This window comes from Callithrix jacchus, chromosome 7 (genome assembly GCF_049354715.1).
Source record: "Callithrix jacchus isolate 240 chromosome 7, calJac240_pri, whole genome shotgun sequence".
Taxonomy (NCBI): Eukaryota; Metazoa; Chordata; class Mammalia; order Primates; family Cebidae; genus Callithrix; species Callithrix jacchus.
Window position 1 is genome coordinate 14426779 of NC_133508.1, and position 16093 is coordinate 14442871.

The 16093-nt window shown below is 43.8% G+C and overlaps 1 protein-coding gene across 29 annotated transcripts in view; it reads right to left on the bottom strand.

Moving 5' to 3' along the window:
* Window positions 1-305: 305 nt before the first annotated feature.
* BEND7 (BEN domain containing 7) overlaps window positions 306-16093 on the bottom strand; it is a 94064-nt gene continuing 78276 nt past the window's right edge. For 5 of the 29 annotated variants that reach the window (XM_078329502.1, XM_078329508.1, XM_078329507.1 and 2 more), the window contains 3 exons: window positions 13219-13338; window positions 8382-8435; window positions 307-449 (listed from right to left, as the gene is read on the bottom strand). In XM_078329502.1, the coding sequence (XP_078185628.1) occupies window positions 364-449; window positions 8382-8435; window positions 13219-13338 (260 nt within the window). In that variant the 3' untranslated portion in view covers window positions 307-363. Of the gene's footprint in view, window positions 450-2038; window positions 6324-8381; window positions 8436-13218; window positions 13339-16093 lie in introns of those variants that run through there. The other 24 variants (XM_017974066.3, XM_078329497.1, XM_008999945.5 and 21 more) reach the window with 13 other exon arrangements.

Consider the following 16093-nt stretch of genomic DNA (forward strand, 5'->3'; position numbering starts at 1 on the left):
TGCATATTAATAAAAACCTGAGGTCCAACTTTAATTAGTCCACTCTTGCTGGGCAAAGGGGAGAGAGGGCATCCTGAACGTGTCTTCACCAGGGCCTGCAATCTTAACAGCTTGACATCACAAGGCTTAGATTCTAGTGCATGAAAGATGGGTGATAAACACACACATACATAAGCAAGATAATTTCAGAGAGAGGCAAGCGACGTGAAGAGTAAGAGACTATGACTTGCTGGAGCCTGGCATGGGGGAGTTGCGAAACCCTCTCTGATGGAGTGTAGCTGAGATCTGAGTTATGAGGAATGAATGGTGCTTGAAGGCTTGACTGGTTTGGGATGAAGCTCCCATTTCAGCTCTCTCTCTGGTTCAGGAACACGGGCAGACCTGTGTGCTGCTGTCCCCCCAGGGTTCCGCCCTCTGTCGCTTTTCTTGTGACAGTGTCTTGGTGAGCTCTGCAAGAGAAGGGACTTTGTTTGGTTTACTGCTGCACTCCCGCCCAGCAGAACACTGCAGGGCTCACCACAAGCACCTGTGGAATGAATGGATGAATGAATGGAGTAACTCACCTGTCTTCTCGAAATCACCACACCCGTGTTCCTTAGTGAGAGCAAGTGACACCCCTCCTGGTTCCCCAGCCAGAAATCTCTGGTGTTAGCTGTGACTTGTTCTCCCTGCTCCAGCCTGAGCTGATTCTTTCTCAGGGGTGGCATTGTGGGTTTTGGGCCTCTGCCAATAGCCTCTTCACAGGATCCGCTGTCTTCATCCCCTGCCCTGCCTCTTGCAAATGCTCCCTGCTTCAGCCAGGTGGATGTGATCAAGACCTTTCACTTCAGATGCTCGGCGGCTGCCCACGCCATCCCAGCCCCTGGGGATGGTGCAAGCCTGGCACAGTTCACTGCCAGGACGTGCCCCTGCTCCCCTTTCTTACCCTCCTTTCCCTTTTATCCGGAAACCGGTCGCCCTAAACACCCACAGTGTCTGACCAGTTGGTGTTCAATAAACGGTGCCACTGAACTCAGATGCTGCTGAGAAAGGAGCCAGCTGTGTCCCCAGATCCCTGAGTGGGGGCTGGGTGGGGGAGAATACAAGAGGTGACAACGGAAGCAACTGTGCTAATCTGGGGTCCCCTGGCCATTGGGTTAGAGAGGTCTTTGGGCTGTTGGATACCTACAAAGCACCCACCCCTGCCAGCCTGTGGGATCAAGGGCATCCCAGAGGCCTTTGGCTAAAAGATACGACGTGGGCCCCTGACCCAAGGGACCCCAGGAAGCTGGGTATCAGGGCAGAGGCGAGGGAACCAGGCTCCAGCTTCAGAGCAGCGTGGACACCTGCAAGACTTGCAGGCTGGAGCCCACGTGTTTCTGCAATAGCTCGCCCTGGGGCTTCCTGCCCAGGTGCGGGTGCAGCAGCTCCTGCCCGCTCACCCCCGCGCCTCCCCTCCCAGCTGTCTCGGGGCCCTCTAAAAGCAGGGCCCCAGAGTCAGACCCTGAACTGAAGCCCCGATGGAGCCGAATTTCAGCCCGCGGGTGCAGCCCGCTCAGAGCAGGCTGCCGGCCGAGCACGGCCGCGGGAGGCGCGGGGTGGGGGCAGGTGCCCGGCGAGGAGCGGCGCCCCCCTGTGTTCAGAGTCGGGAAGCGAGCGATTCTGCGGCTACTGCCGCTCTGCATCGGAGAAGATTGATTCGTCCTTCTGATGTGTTGTTTCCATAGAAGCAGGGCTTAACCTTTTAAGCGAAGATTATAAAGCTACCTAATTCATTTAAAATTAGGCTTCAAGCATCTCAGTACTTAACGCTCAAGTGTTTCTGTGGGACTTGCTGTAGTCATTGATCTAACCGCCAGACACAGCCTTCCTAGCGTCTGCAGGCTCTCACCCCGGCAGCAATCTAGGACGTTTCTTTATTTTTTTAAATTAACTTCATCAGGAGATATAACTTCTGTGGGAGTTCATCAGAGTATTAATAATACCTTTTAATTAATGAACAGCATTGACTTCTCTCCATAAACACTTAGGCGCACAGTCAAGATCCGCACGCACGTTCAATTAAAGTATTTATTGTGTTCTTCCAGAATGGACATAAACAGCATCTTGGGAACTGATATCACAACACGATGTTATACACCATCTTCACAACTAGGCTCGCGTGGAATTCTTTTTTAAAGAACATAGTAATTTTTAAAAATCTGAATATTTACATATTAATAAAACATATATACAGAAGATTGAGACATTATCCACAGATATGGATTTTTTTGCTAAGAAAGCCTATAAAAAGGATTTCTGAATAAAGTCTGAACAGTAGTCACAGTAAGTAAACAATTTTAATTTACAAAGTATGATTTTACTGTTGCAGTTTGGATATGTACTTCCAATGTGTGAAGCCATTCATTGTACATAGCTTTGAGCTGAACGAGCCTCAAGCCCCGCCTGTCCTCAAGTGCTCAGCACTCCAAGCGGCCCTGCCTTGGAAGGCCCTGCTTCTGAAGGCTCCCAGCGAAGCTCTAGCAGACCACAGTTGGAAGTTAGTGTTTCTGCCTTTACCAGCAACCTACTCATCCTATGTTAACAGAGTGAAAGGTCACTAAGTAATCTTTTCCCTTCCCTTGGGTAATACTTCCTTCTGGGAGGCAGAGGACAGATTTTTAAACCCAAGCTGCAAAAAACACAAGAGTCCCTCTTTGCAGGACTTCATCTGACCACTGGATACAACAAAGAGACTGTTTTCAGGAAAGGGATTACTTACTGGCCAGAATGGAAAAAGGCTAAAGAAGAGGTATGGTGGGAATAATTTCTCCAAACCTTCCTTGTAGCCCCCAGAAGAAGAAAAATAAGACACACATAGATGAGACGTAACGTGTCTACTAGTTAGATGAATTCCACAAGCCACACCTAAAGCCGGCTTTTTGTCACAGCACAGGGATGACTTCTGTCACCTTTGATGACTGGCTGGTCTTTGGTGGAAGAGGGATTTATCCCAGAGCATCCCCTCCTATCTCTAGGTTTAGCGTTTCAGTGTGATGTCACATTGCGATGTGACCACCCTGGACAGGGTAGTCAGGAAACTGGGGTTCTAGGCAGGGCCCCGGCCACTGAGGGGTTAACAGGCCCTTGGCAACAGCTTACCCTCATTCATCCCCACCTGCAGAACAAGGGGTGGGACTGAGTAGTCTCTACAATAACTTTTAGCTCTTAACATTCTATGCTTTGCTAAATCCAGGGCTAGGGGAAGGCACTGGAACTGCCAGTAGGCAGGTGTGGGTTTGGTGATCGGCAGTCCAAATTGCTTTCATGCCAATTTCTGGTCTTTGGGTCAAATGGCAAAGATTCAATGCAATTTGCTTATACAATAAAGGAAGTGTAAATGCACTGTTTCTAAATAACATAGGATTTTAAATTCACCACCTTATTAGAGAAAGAAATCTGAAGGCAAATATTTCTATAAAACAAATGCCTTCATGGCAAGATACCTTTTAAAAATAAATCCAGATTTTCATATATTAGTTTTATATAAAGCAGAGGGCAAGTATACTGGGAACCAAATAAATGATATTAAGTACATTTTTAGCTAGTTGCCACATGGTGCCAAAACCCTGGACCAGTTAAAACTATCTGTTTTTTAAAATGGCTGTTAGGTATCATGTAGATAATTGATTGATTTTCTCACCTTTTCATTAGTTATTTTGTCATTGTGTTGATGCAAGTTGGGTGAAAAGGCTTTTCTTTCCTAAGGACTCACAGGTCATTTGCACTTACTCAGTTACAAATGGCCGTTTGGGGGGGCACTGATGTCATGGATGATTTCATCTCATAGGTCAGAGGTATCCTGTCTCCCAAAACAACTTTTTCATCTTTCAAGATGATGAGGGTCCAATTACTTTTGGCCTTCACAACTGCTCTCTCAGCACCGGAAAGAGCCACTCTCCTTTATACCGCATCTAAGCAATTTACATTAAAATAAATAGGTTTCAAAGCTCTATGTATTCACATCGAGGTTTTGAATGAAAGCAGGGAAGAGAGAACCACTTCTTTATAACGGACGATGAACTAACTGAATCATATGCCAGACTTTTAAAGGGTAACAAATCAACCCGATAAATGATTTAAAAAATCTTATACCCAATTGGAGGTTTGATTAGCACACATTACAAAGAAAGTATAGGAAACTATTCAACATGACAGGTAAACTTCACAGAACACCCACACTTCGCAGGAACCTGAAATGCTACGTGGATCTTTTCGGAAATTCAAACGGAAGTTACGTATGCCACTGAACAGTGTCACTAAAATCAAGGTCTAGGCAATGAAACCTGGTTCTGTGTCCTCCGTGTTTTCTCTCCTGGTGGCAAATATATTACCTACAACAGAGACAAGAAAATGAAGGGGGAGAGCCGCTTCTCTAAGGAAGAGTTGTACATGTTTCTGTGACATGGCTGGAGGTGGGTGTTCTGGACCAGCAAAGAATTTACTGGGGAAGTATCTGTTTCAGAGTGAAGCTGCCAAGTTTTAGCCAAGGCCTTGGCTGTCCTCCATGAGCAACTGTAGAAATTTGAAATCTGTAATGACTGTTTCTTATGAGAAAATCCATGAATGTGTGTTACTATTAGAGTATATCCACATATTGTACAGGAATAGAAAATGGCCTAATAAAATATAATTTACCTGCAAAACAGAATATCATACAGCTATTAAAATAATGCATATGAAGATTTGCCATAAAGTGGAAAAATGCTTATTAAGGAAAAATAAAAAAAGCTTAGGAAACAAACTTTTACATGTTTGATCCCCGCCGTATAAATAAATAAAATGGAGAAACATTTGAGAAAAATCATCCCATAATGGTTGTCTGTGGGTGGTAAAAGCAATTGAAATGTTCTTCCTTATAGTTTATTAATTCTTTAAAAGAAAAGCATGTAAAATGTCCATTTATGACAATTGCTAAGTCCAGACAAACATCCTCCATTTCAAATTTGAAAGCCCTATTTTAAATTTTAGAAAGCACTGTTTTGATTTCACTTTCTCTTTTTTTTTTAAGATGGGGTTTCTCCATGATGGCCAGGCTGGTCTTGAACTCCTTACCTCAGGTGATCCACCCACCTTAGCCTCCCAGAGTGCTAGGATTACAGGCATGAGCCACTGTGCCCGGCTTGATTTCACTTTCTCTATAATTTTTTTCTTTTAATGCGAATTGTCCCCAGCTCCTAAGTGGCTTTTCTTGAGCCCCAGGCCCTCTCCACATGTCTGTGCTGAGCATTTATGTAATTCTTTCTGCCTCTCACACTAGTCTGAGGGCATCTGTATACCAGCACCCAACACAGGGCTCATCCTGGTAGTTGCCCAAAAAGGCTTAGTGAATAGGGTTAAGGGAATATAAAATAGACAGACCATAGACGGTGCATCCATTTTTGTTAAAACCTGACAAACAGAGGTTGCTTAAATGTAATGCATCCAGACAAATGTCATCTGACGTTCTGCCTGTAACTCTGCCCTCATCACTTCTGGTTCATAGAGACACTTGAGGATTTACGCCCCTTTCCCTGCCTTCCTCCAAACACACAGATCTGGAAGGAGGAAAGAAGACCTTACAAAAGTAATAAAAGCATCGTTGAATCCTGAGAAAGAACTAACTGTTGTTAGCTTGGATAAATGGGATGAGAGTCTGTTTCAGAGCCCCTGGTCGCTTCTGTGGTTCTGACCAGTGAGGCTCAAGTCAAGGATGAAGCCACATGTGTAAGAGAGGTGGAATTCTTAGAGGGCACCTGTTAGTAGCAGCACTGCATTCAAAGAAGCCAATCAGAATGGGAATTTTGCTTTGGAGGCAATCAAGAGACATGCTAGACTATCAAGATTCTTTAATTTTGTTACTGCAAAGTTCGAGCACCAATCTGCAACTTCGTTTCCTGTTTTCTAAATGACGAATGCTTTTATTTATCATGCTGCTTAGTGATTTGTATCAAATATCTATCAATAGTTTAGTGAGAAGACCTGCGGGTGTGTTATACTGTTTTCTTAATTATGACCTCACAGCCTTGGGTAGAGGTTGAGAAAAGGCTGGAAGAAATAAATTTAAGCTGCAGTAAACTGGGCCGACGACAAACATTTAATTGTGAAGACTGAGACAGCAAAGCAGACTCCTAAAGGGATTGGTACATCCATTATCTCTTAGCATCTCTCAGAAACATGCAGAGAAAAGCTGGCTTTGGCTTAGGTATGAGAAAGCTATGTGGTATCATGGCTGGGAGTCCAGGGACCCAGGTTCCGGCCAGGCCATCAACCAGCTGAGACTTTGGGAAAGTCACTTAATGTTTCTGGGCCTCAGGCTTTTTTTCCTGTAAAATAAAAGGACTGGATAAAAAGAAGGGATTGGACTAGATGATCTCTCACACTCCTTCTCATTCTCAGATTCTTTGACATTTTTTTTTTCCCCTGAGCTCAATTTTCTCATCGGAAAGATTTCTACCTCCATCTTCAGATGGGAAAATACAAAGGCATTCTGTACTCACCACTTGGAGGTGAATATAAACTTCAAGGGGAGTGGTTTTCAAATCATAAAAGCCCGCTGTGTCACATGATACAGGGAGGACAGGCAGTGCAGATGCCCGGGGCCGGGGGTGGGAGGAGGTGGCACTTGGGAAGCACAGCTAGAAAGGCATGGTGCTCCCCTGAATGGTGCTCCCCTGAAGGGCCTTTTGAAGGGCAGGTCTATTATGATTAGGATTTCATATATCTGCTGGGAATAGGCCAGGTGATAAGAATGAGGCTGATATGAGTGCCCTGATATTCAGAGAATGACAAACTGGGAAGGAACAACAGAGATCACGTATTTCAATTCTCTTAATTCACAAATGTGGAAAAACAGCCAAATAAGAAGAGAAATTCCTTTTATATGGTGGCGATATATGGGAAGAACTTGATGCAAGCATGTCTTTTTGCATTATGCAGCTTATTTCATTTATCTGTCCATCGATCTGTTGCTTAGCTACTTGCTAAGCAGAGAAAGCAATGTGTTACTTACACGGCTGAATTTTCCTGTTGCTCTGAAGTTCACTAACACATACCCATCCTACACCTGTGAACATGGCTTTCCTTGCCATTTTGGGATATCTGCTGTCAATGAACACATGGCCTAGTGCAGTTCCTACACAGCCTAGAGACTTCACTAATAGTTGCTAAATTTATTTATTGTTTATTTATATATATATTTTTGAGACGGAGTCTTGCCCTGTTGCCCAGGCAGGAGTGCAGTGGTGTGATCTAGGCTCACTGCAACCTCTGCCTCCTAGGTTCAAATGATTGTCCTGCCTGATACAGGGAGGACAGGCAGTGCAGATGCCCGGGGCCAGGGGTGGCACATGCCACCACACCTGGCTAATTTTTTGTATTTTTAGTAGAGACAGGGTTTTGCCATGTTGGTCAGGCTGGTCTTGAACTCCTGACCTCGTGATCTGCCTGCCTTGGCCTCCCAAAGTGTTGGGATTACAGGAGTGAGTCACCGTGCCTGGCCTATTTGCTGAATTTAATTAAAACAGACCACCCCGAATCTAGATGAAAAAACATTTGGCTGAGCTTTTTCAGTAAGAGGGTTTTGTGGGGGTATCTGGGTTTTGTGGACTTGAGAATCTTCAGGTATTCTTTTGAGGGCAGTCAGTAGAGTCTTGTGACCAATGGAGGGAATAAACTGTTTTCCACAAGGCTCATGGATCAGACACCTGCCCCTCTGGCTCTGAGATATGAACCCACACACAGGTAGGAAGCCAGGGTCAGAAGCATTACTTGAGAGTCAGATAATATGAAGCTGGAATTATGTCTATGGCTTAACACAACAGCGGCAGCAAACACTTCCATGGAAGGATGTCTTCAGCTGATTTGGTCCTGGTATTAGGAATGTGCCACTAATGCTGGATGGCTGGCCTTGTTCAAATCACTCAAAACACAGTACTCACTGGGTGTCCATTGACTGACTGCTTAAGGCTCTGAGGCCCTTTGGAGGAGGCGGGAGAGGACAGACTAGTCATGCATTTGATCACACAAAATTACCGGTCCCTGTTTTAAAGCGAAATCTCATTTCATGTTAAAAATATTTTGTAACGTCCAAAGGTTTGGGGAGGCAAAATGTTGTGATGCTTAGTTCTTAGGAGCTGCTCTACTGAGATTTTTATGAAAATAAGAGTGTGAGAAAAAAGGTAGCATTTCATGCTTTTTCTGTACGATGTGAAAAACATCTCTGAGTACGGGGCCTTGAGAAGCTCCAGTGACCAGCGCTTGTGTCCAGGGCAGGAGCAGTTTGCTCAAGCATGTGCACGTCTCATGTTAAAATCATTTTCAATGCAAATATTTTTGTGGGCTGCATTTTCCGGGTGATGAAAATGTAAATGTGTTTTATTTACCTGTTGGTGGGAGAGAAATACCATCCAGTCTTTCATCACCGTCAGCGATCTCTGCTGGTTACAAACATAAAACACAAATCTCATTAGTTTCAGGGAGCGCATTCATTTCACTGAAAACAGTGATATCATTTTTAAAACTCCGGTATGCATTACAGTTTTCGCCATTCTTTTTCCTTTTCAGCTATCGTTGGTTCACATTACAGATGTTAACATCATTATTTGAATAAAATATGTTTTGATGATAGTGATAGAAAATCAACTCTCTTATATTAAAATTTTTATTTAATCTTATGAAGCACATTCTATTGATCATGGATGATTTCTGTGTATTTTCACTTACTTACAAAGGCTTAAAATCAAACCAGCACATGGGTGAATTGTTTAAACAAGGTGATCGAGGGGGTGTGTCAGTGAGTTCCTGTTGTAGACCTGCACTTGGCATGGCCAGAATCACTCCCGGGGGGCAGCTTAGGAAATCCTGAGAATGAACCTTCTTTGGAAATGACCGATTCAGATCCTAGAGCTGCCAATCTAACTCTGGCCTCGATGTGGTCGGAAGAAGCACTAGGTGTTGCTTCATCTTCAAAAGATTCTCCATTTCTACATTTTAAAATGCAAACCTTCGCTCGTCTCTGATAAATGCATCCATCTCCTTGGGAGTTTTCCAAAGGTAGCTCCTTCAGTCACACAAAAAAACCTTGTGTTAAATGCAAAAAAAAGGTGCTCATGTGACTCCTGATAACGGATGGGCTTGTTAGTTTTTCCTAACATGTGGGGACAGGGGAAAAAAATCACATTATGGCCCCTGGGATAGTTTCGATGGTGCCCTCCATGTCCCAGGGCCTGTGCTCCCCACAGGAAGACCCCTGCTGACTGCACAATATGTGTGGGCAGCCCTCGGGAGGCTGTGGAATGAGGTCAGCCTTGGCACCACACTGTAACCCTGAGTCGGGAGAAGGGAAAACTAGTACCACATATTTGTTTTTATTGTTGCTGCTTTAAACGTGATCAGGGCTTAGCTAGGGCTATAAACATTGTAAGCTTCCCCCATCTCCTTCATCCTCCAACGTCTTGTCCTCAGACGGACATTCACTGACATTAGTGAAAGATCCCTTGCCTGCTGACCTGCTAGATCTACCACAAAGAGAAATCACTGAGAAGGGACGAAATACGAAAGACCCATCTAGGCTGGAGAAAATTAGCTGGCACTAAAAATGATGTTGTAGATGAATATTTCATAACATAAAAATATTCCGTCAAACCACAGGATACCTGGTGTGACTAAACTTTTGGAAACGGGTTGATAGAAAAAATTCAGGACATGCTAAAATGTGAACTGTGTTTCCCTCTGGATGAAAGGCTTTAGGGATTTTAAATTTTGTTCTATGGCTTTTAGCAACTGCTTTATATTTGAAAAATAATGAACATATGTTATGTGTATATTTAGAAGACATGCTTTTCTTCTAACTGGTTTGAGTGAGTTGGCAAAGTCAGCTGGTCTTCAGGGTGCTTCTCTCATTGTCTAGGATTTTAAGAATCTTTCAGTAATAATAATAATAATAATAATGATAATCTCTACCATTTATTAAATGCTTGCTGAGCACTGGACATACAACATGCCATTGAACCCTTAGGAAACTCCACAAGGTGGGTCTGTTGTTATGCCCATCTTAACCAATGAGGAAAGTGAGACCGAGGCTAGGAAACTCACTCCAGGTAACACAGCTAGTAACTAACATTGCCAAGGACATGAATTGGGTTACTGTTTAATACCTCTTTGCTATGAATAGTCCAGACATAACATACCATATCATACCATATGCATCATTATGAGCTAATTTCTTTTTCTTTTTTTTTTTTTTAGATGGAGCCTCGCTCTGTCACACAGGCTGAAGTGCAATGGCATGGTCTCAGCTCACTGCAACCTCCATCTCCTGGGTTCAAATGATTCTTCCGCCTCAGCTTCCTGAGTAGCTGGGACTAGAGGCGTGTGCCACCACACCCAGCTAATTTTTGTATTTTTGTAGAGATGGGTTTTCCCCATGTTGGCCAGGCTGGTCTTGAATTCCTGACCTCCAGTGATCGGCCCGCCTTGGCCTCCCAAAGTGCTGGGATTACAGGCATGAGCCACGGTGCCTGGCCTATGAGTTAATTTCTTAAATCTTCGAGTTCTAGTTCGTTTTATATTTTAGCAACTTTCTTTACATGTTTAATTGCTTTTCATTTAGTTATAACAAGGTCAGTTTTGGGTATAAACTGATCTTCCTTTTGTAATTCAGCTATCCTCCCTTTGAAAAAACAGGCCTATGCCATTATGTGCTTCAGTAAGAACACAATACATATAACCAAAAAATTATATAGGTGATTACATATAAATCAAAACATGCGAGCTGCATGAATAGGGGCCGAGAGGCAAGGAGGAAGAGCGTTGTTGCGTTATTCAAATTTAATTATAACATCTATCTGCAACAAGCAGCTCACAATCTTTCTTCCCTGGTGACAATCAAGTTGTTAAATTTGGAAAAGACTGGGCAAGTCCAATAAACATTTAATAGCAGTGACATCTTCACTCTGAGACCTAACACAAATAACACTGCGATTTCAGCTCCGAGATGATCTGATGAAAATGATAAAAATGTGTGCCAGGAGAGGAATCGAGGAATCACTGGAGTTCCCGAATAAAAATTATTCCACGTGATGAGAGCCCCACACGAATTGCTATGTGGATTCGTGCAACAGCCTTTCGAATCTGTGTGGGCACTTCTTTTTTTCTTTTCTAGAGGCTGTGCAGGCTTCCCCAAGTGGCAGCCAATTAGCTTGTGGAGTCAGAGTCTCCACCTCATTCCAAGAATGGAGCCGCATATGGTAAATAAGGTTCAAGTTGCTCAATATCTATGCGACACTGTTTGTATTATCGTTTAGACTGAAAATTGTCAAAACAAAAAGCATGACAGCAAGTCATATTATTGATCCAGACCTCTCGGTTCCTATTGGCATCACAGAAGGAAATACACGCGGCTCTGGTTTCAATTTGCTGGGGCCCCACTTCTGTGCCCTGGAGGAGGATGATGTGTACGGGATTTGACAAAATGGGGAGACAAACTCTATGTGGCAGGTCACTGCTGATGTGCTATCGTTTGGGTCTGCATGTCAGGGTCGGCTTTGTCTTACAGCCACCTTTCACTTCTCAGTTGCTAATAGAACCTGCTAGGAACGCAGAAAAGAAGGGCCAAGGTGCCGATCACTAGTATCTGGGAGGATCATCTAGACCAGTGGTCAAAAGTTACAACGTCTGACATCAAATATTCCTGAAGTCTAAGGGGCAGAAGCGGGCAGTCTTCCACATGAGTGGAGGCTCCTCCAGGAGGGGAGGGGTGGGGAGCAGGCTATGGCTTGGGTCTCATCCTTTAGAAATGGGCAAGCCTGGGGGGAAAATGGGCACTTGTGACATGAATTATTAATAGAAATGTGACGTGGTTAGGGGGTGTGTTCCCTGGTCAGTCTGCTTGTGGGAAAGAGAAGAGGGATTTGTGTTGGTGAGACATGGGGAGAAATAGAGACCAGAATTCATAATAATCAGTCTCAGCATCTAATGATAGAAGGAAAATAAGGTGTGTTTATGTCTAAAAGATGCAGCATGAGGAAGCCACCAGAACAGCATTTAAACTGTGTTTCTTATTCAGTCACATGATCCACCGCCAGCAAGGTCTTTCTGGGTCCCTGAGAACAACCTTCTATAGAATTTCCCCACTCTCTTTTTCTTTAAAGAAAGAGGGTCTTGCTCTGTCACCAGACTGCAGCACAGTGACCAATCAGAGCTCAATGTAGCCTTAAACTCCTGGGCTCAAGTGATCCTCCCATCTTAGCCTCCCAAGTAGGTAGGACAACAGGTGTGTGCCAGCCTGCCTGGTTAACTTTTAAAGGTTGTTTTTGTGTGTGTGTGTGTATATAGATGGGGTCTCCATCTCCACAAAACATCTGGAGATGTTGCTCAGGCTAGTCTCTAACTCCTGGGCTCAAGCAATCCTCCTGCCTCAGCCTCTCAACCATCTTTAATTTTTGAGGAATCTCCATACCGCTTTTCACAATGGCTATGCGAATTTATATGAAATTTAAAAATAGCATCTAGAGATTTGTGGCCTCCTAGAGATAAGTATTCTCATTTGATAGGAGAAAGCCGAATACACAGGGTTTCTTCACTAGTAAATTGGCCCCCACTGTCACTTTGGGGAAGCTGAGACTTCAGTGATCAAATCTGAACAAAGTTCAGCTGGTGTTCACTTTTCCTGGAAGAATAATCCCAGAATCTCTAAGTCCAGAATTTTAAACCCACAACCCACACACACAACTTGTGCACACACACATGCACGCACGCACACACACACACACACACACCCTTAAAATCCCTTTTACTTGATGTTGTGTTTCTGGTAAAAGAGTTTCTTTCTTCCTTTTTTTAATTACCTTAAACAACTTGTACTTTTATAAAGTCATGCAGACCCAAACAATAAAAATCAGTAGGCAAACAGAAGCAAACCACGAAAGAGAGATCCAGTTTTCATATAGAAGACACATTAGACCACAAAGGAGATTAGCACTCTTTTTCACTTGTACTACACTCAGAGCAAATGGCCTGACATAATTTTTACGATTTAGTCTGAAGGTGAGTTTCAAAATTCACTTGAATGAGACTTTAAGAGAGCAAATCATGGCATATTATACAGTGTCTCCTTCAGAAGAAAAGACACTGAAATAACCCAGAGTCAAGTATTGCACTTTACAAAGCCTAAGAATTCCTAAGTGCTTCTGCAATTGCTGTTTTGCATCTTAGTCATACCTGAGCCTCTTTTTAACCTTCTTCTGGCCAGTTTAATTTGATCCTGTAGAATCTGTACCCAATCTCTTGGGCCAGGAAGCTTATCCACATGGTTAGCTGTACAGTACTTTTCTGTGAAGACTAAAAGAAAATGTAAAATATTGTTAAATAACTTAGCAAGGAAAATATGCAGATCAGAAACAGAAATATACTCTAAAAGGAAAACAAAAGTGTACTTCTAAAGGATGTCAGTTCTGCACGATCTATGTTCAATATCTGTGTTATATTTCTTTGGCAAAGATGGATTAGCAAGCCCTGGCTACGTCCAATGCATTGTGCTTCAAAATGAAACTGGCGCTACTCACTAAGTAGCCTGTAAGGAAACTGCTCTTCCTACTGGCTCTGCATCCATGCGTCTGTCTTACAGGCAGAGAAGAAAACGCTTCCTAAGGGTCTACTGACCTTATGACGAGGTCTAGCAAATGTATTAAAAGAGTTCACTCTTTTGTTGTCAATTCAAAATTGAATGTGAAATGACACGAAACGATGGTCTTTCTCATGGTGATTTCTACTAACTCAATCAGCACTCAAATAATAATGCGGTTGGTGTCTTGATGAAAGTTCCAATTCTATCTCAAGTCAATCCCTTGCACATGGCACAAGCTCCCAGGAAAGAACTACCCGATTAAGCCCAAAGGAAACTAAGGAGAACCCCACAGCCGGACACCAGGGAGGCGGGATGGTGATCGTGCATAGGCTGTGCACAGTGTGTGGCCGCACGTGCGGCACTGGTGTGGATGTTTTGGCCTCACACTCACTCCCGGGCACGTTTAAACTCATCTTTTCAACTTGTTCTTCATGAGGCCAAGATCTGGTAGGCCACTGCCTCACACTGCCTCCTTGACATTTAAGATATTGGTAATTTCAATGTTTTAAACGGTTTCTCTTAAAAATATATTGACAGATTCAACTACAGAAAAAGGTAAAATTTCTATTGAAATAGAAATTTCTTATTTTCTGATGAAAAATAAGACATTTCATCAGAATGAGAAAAGCTAGTTGTACTAAATGTGACCAAAAAGGTTCACTACCTGCCAGCAGACAGAGAGCTCATTCAGATAAAAGAGCAGCTTTGAAAGTTCCATAAACAGGCAAAAAACTTTTAACAAAAAATATTAGGAAAAATGTTCAATTAATATGTAAACCAAAGAACTGCAAAACACACCTGCTGCCTACTAAGATTACAAAAACAATGTCAGAAAGCTAATACTTGATCCGGATAAAATTGTGCGGACATGGTACATTCAAACATTTCTGTTGGTGCAAACAGGCAAAAACCCTTTTGAGAAATCAGGGTAATATTTAATGGGAGACATAAAACTGTTGTAGCTTCGGACTGGTAATCTTCCTCCTGGAAATTTATCCTAAGGAAATCGTTTGAAAGAAGAAAAACAGCTATGCATGATCTCCACGGTGAAATGCATGGAAACAATCCAGTTCCGCAGGACGGGATGGATGTCAGTAGAGTGGTGGACACATCTCAGGGTGCCCAGAGTGAAGCAGGGGGCTCCCCTTCAGGCAGCAACTGCCAAAGTCTGAGCTAGTGAAGCATCTAGGGCCTCTCAGAGACTGGCATTGTTTGGTTAATCACATGACGTGGTAAAAAGAGAAGCAAGGGAAGGTGTGTGAGCTGAGAGGACATCGCAGGCTTGCTCTGGAGCATGCTGTTTGGCGTGTCTGTGCAGCACCCATGTGGAGATGGCAGACACAGTCCTGGTTCCAGGACCCCCAGCAGATACCAGAATGTGCAGATGTTCAAGTCCCTGATAACAGGCCAGGCATGGTGGGTCATGCCTGTAATTTCAACACTTTAGGAGGCTAAGGTGGGAGGGTTGCTTGAGGCCAGGAGTTTGAGACCAGCCTGGGTAACACAGTAAGACCCTGTCTCAATCAATCATCAATCAATCAATCATCTGAGAATGATGGTGCAAGCCTGTGGTCCCAGCTACTTAGGAGGCTGAGGCAGGAGGATCGCTTGAGCCTAGGAGTTCGAGAATGCAGTAAGCTATGATCACACCATTACACTCCAGCCTGGGCAATCAAGCGAGATCTTAAGCAACTTGTACAATTGTGCCCTAAGATACCGGCATATACAACAGCAGTGGAGGGGCACCCGGCCTATTTGCGTTATTTTTTATTGTTGCATTGAATTTTTTTTTCTGGATACTTTCAATCCACAGCTGGTTGAATCTGTGGATGCAGAACGTACAGACAAGGAGGCCAAGTGTATTTAGACAGAGAAACCTACAGTTCAGAGAAGGGGCCAAGCTGAAGACACTGGTTTAAGAGGCACAGATATACATGTGGTGATTAAAACAGTGAGAGAAGCTGGGCACGGTGATCTGTAATCCCAGTACTTTGGGAGGCTGAGGTGGGTGGATCACTTGAGGTCAAGAGTTCGAGACCAGCCTGGCCAACATCGTAAAACCCTATCTCTACTAAAAATAGGTAACAGTAGCTGTACATGATGGTGTGCACCTGTAATCCCAGCTACTTAGGAGGCTGAGGCAGGACAATCACTAGAACCTGAGAGGTGGAGATTGCAGTGAGCCGAGATAGCGCCACTGCACTTCAACCTGGGCAACAGAGAAAAGACTCTCACTCAAAAAAAACAAAAAACAAACAAACAAAAAACGGTGAGAGAGAACATTCACCAGACAACACAGAGTGGAAAGTGCACAGGCTGGGTTGGGAGCCCTGGGGAACGCCATGCTGCCAGGGAGAAGGTGGCAGCAGACTAGTGCCTGAAGGGGCCCAAGCGTGGCTGGCCAGCCAGGAGGGGTAGGAAAAGTGGTGTGCAGGTCAGTGAATGGCTCCAATGAAAAGGAGGGACCAG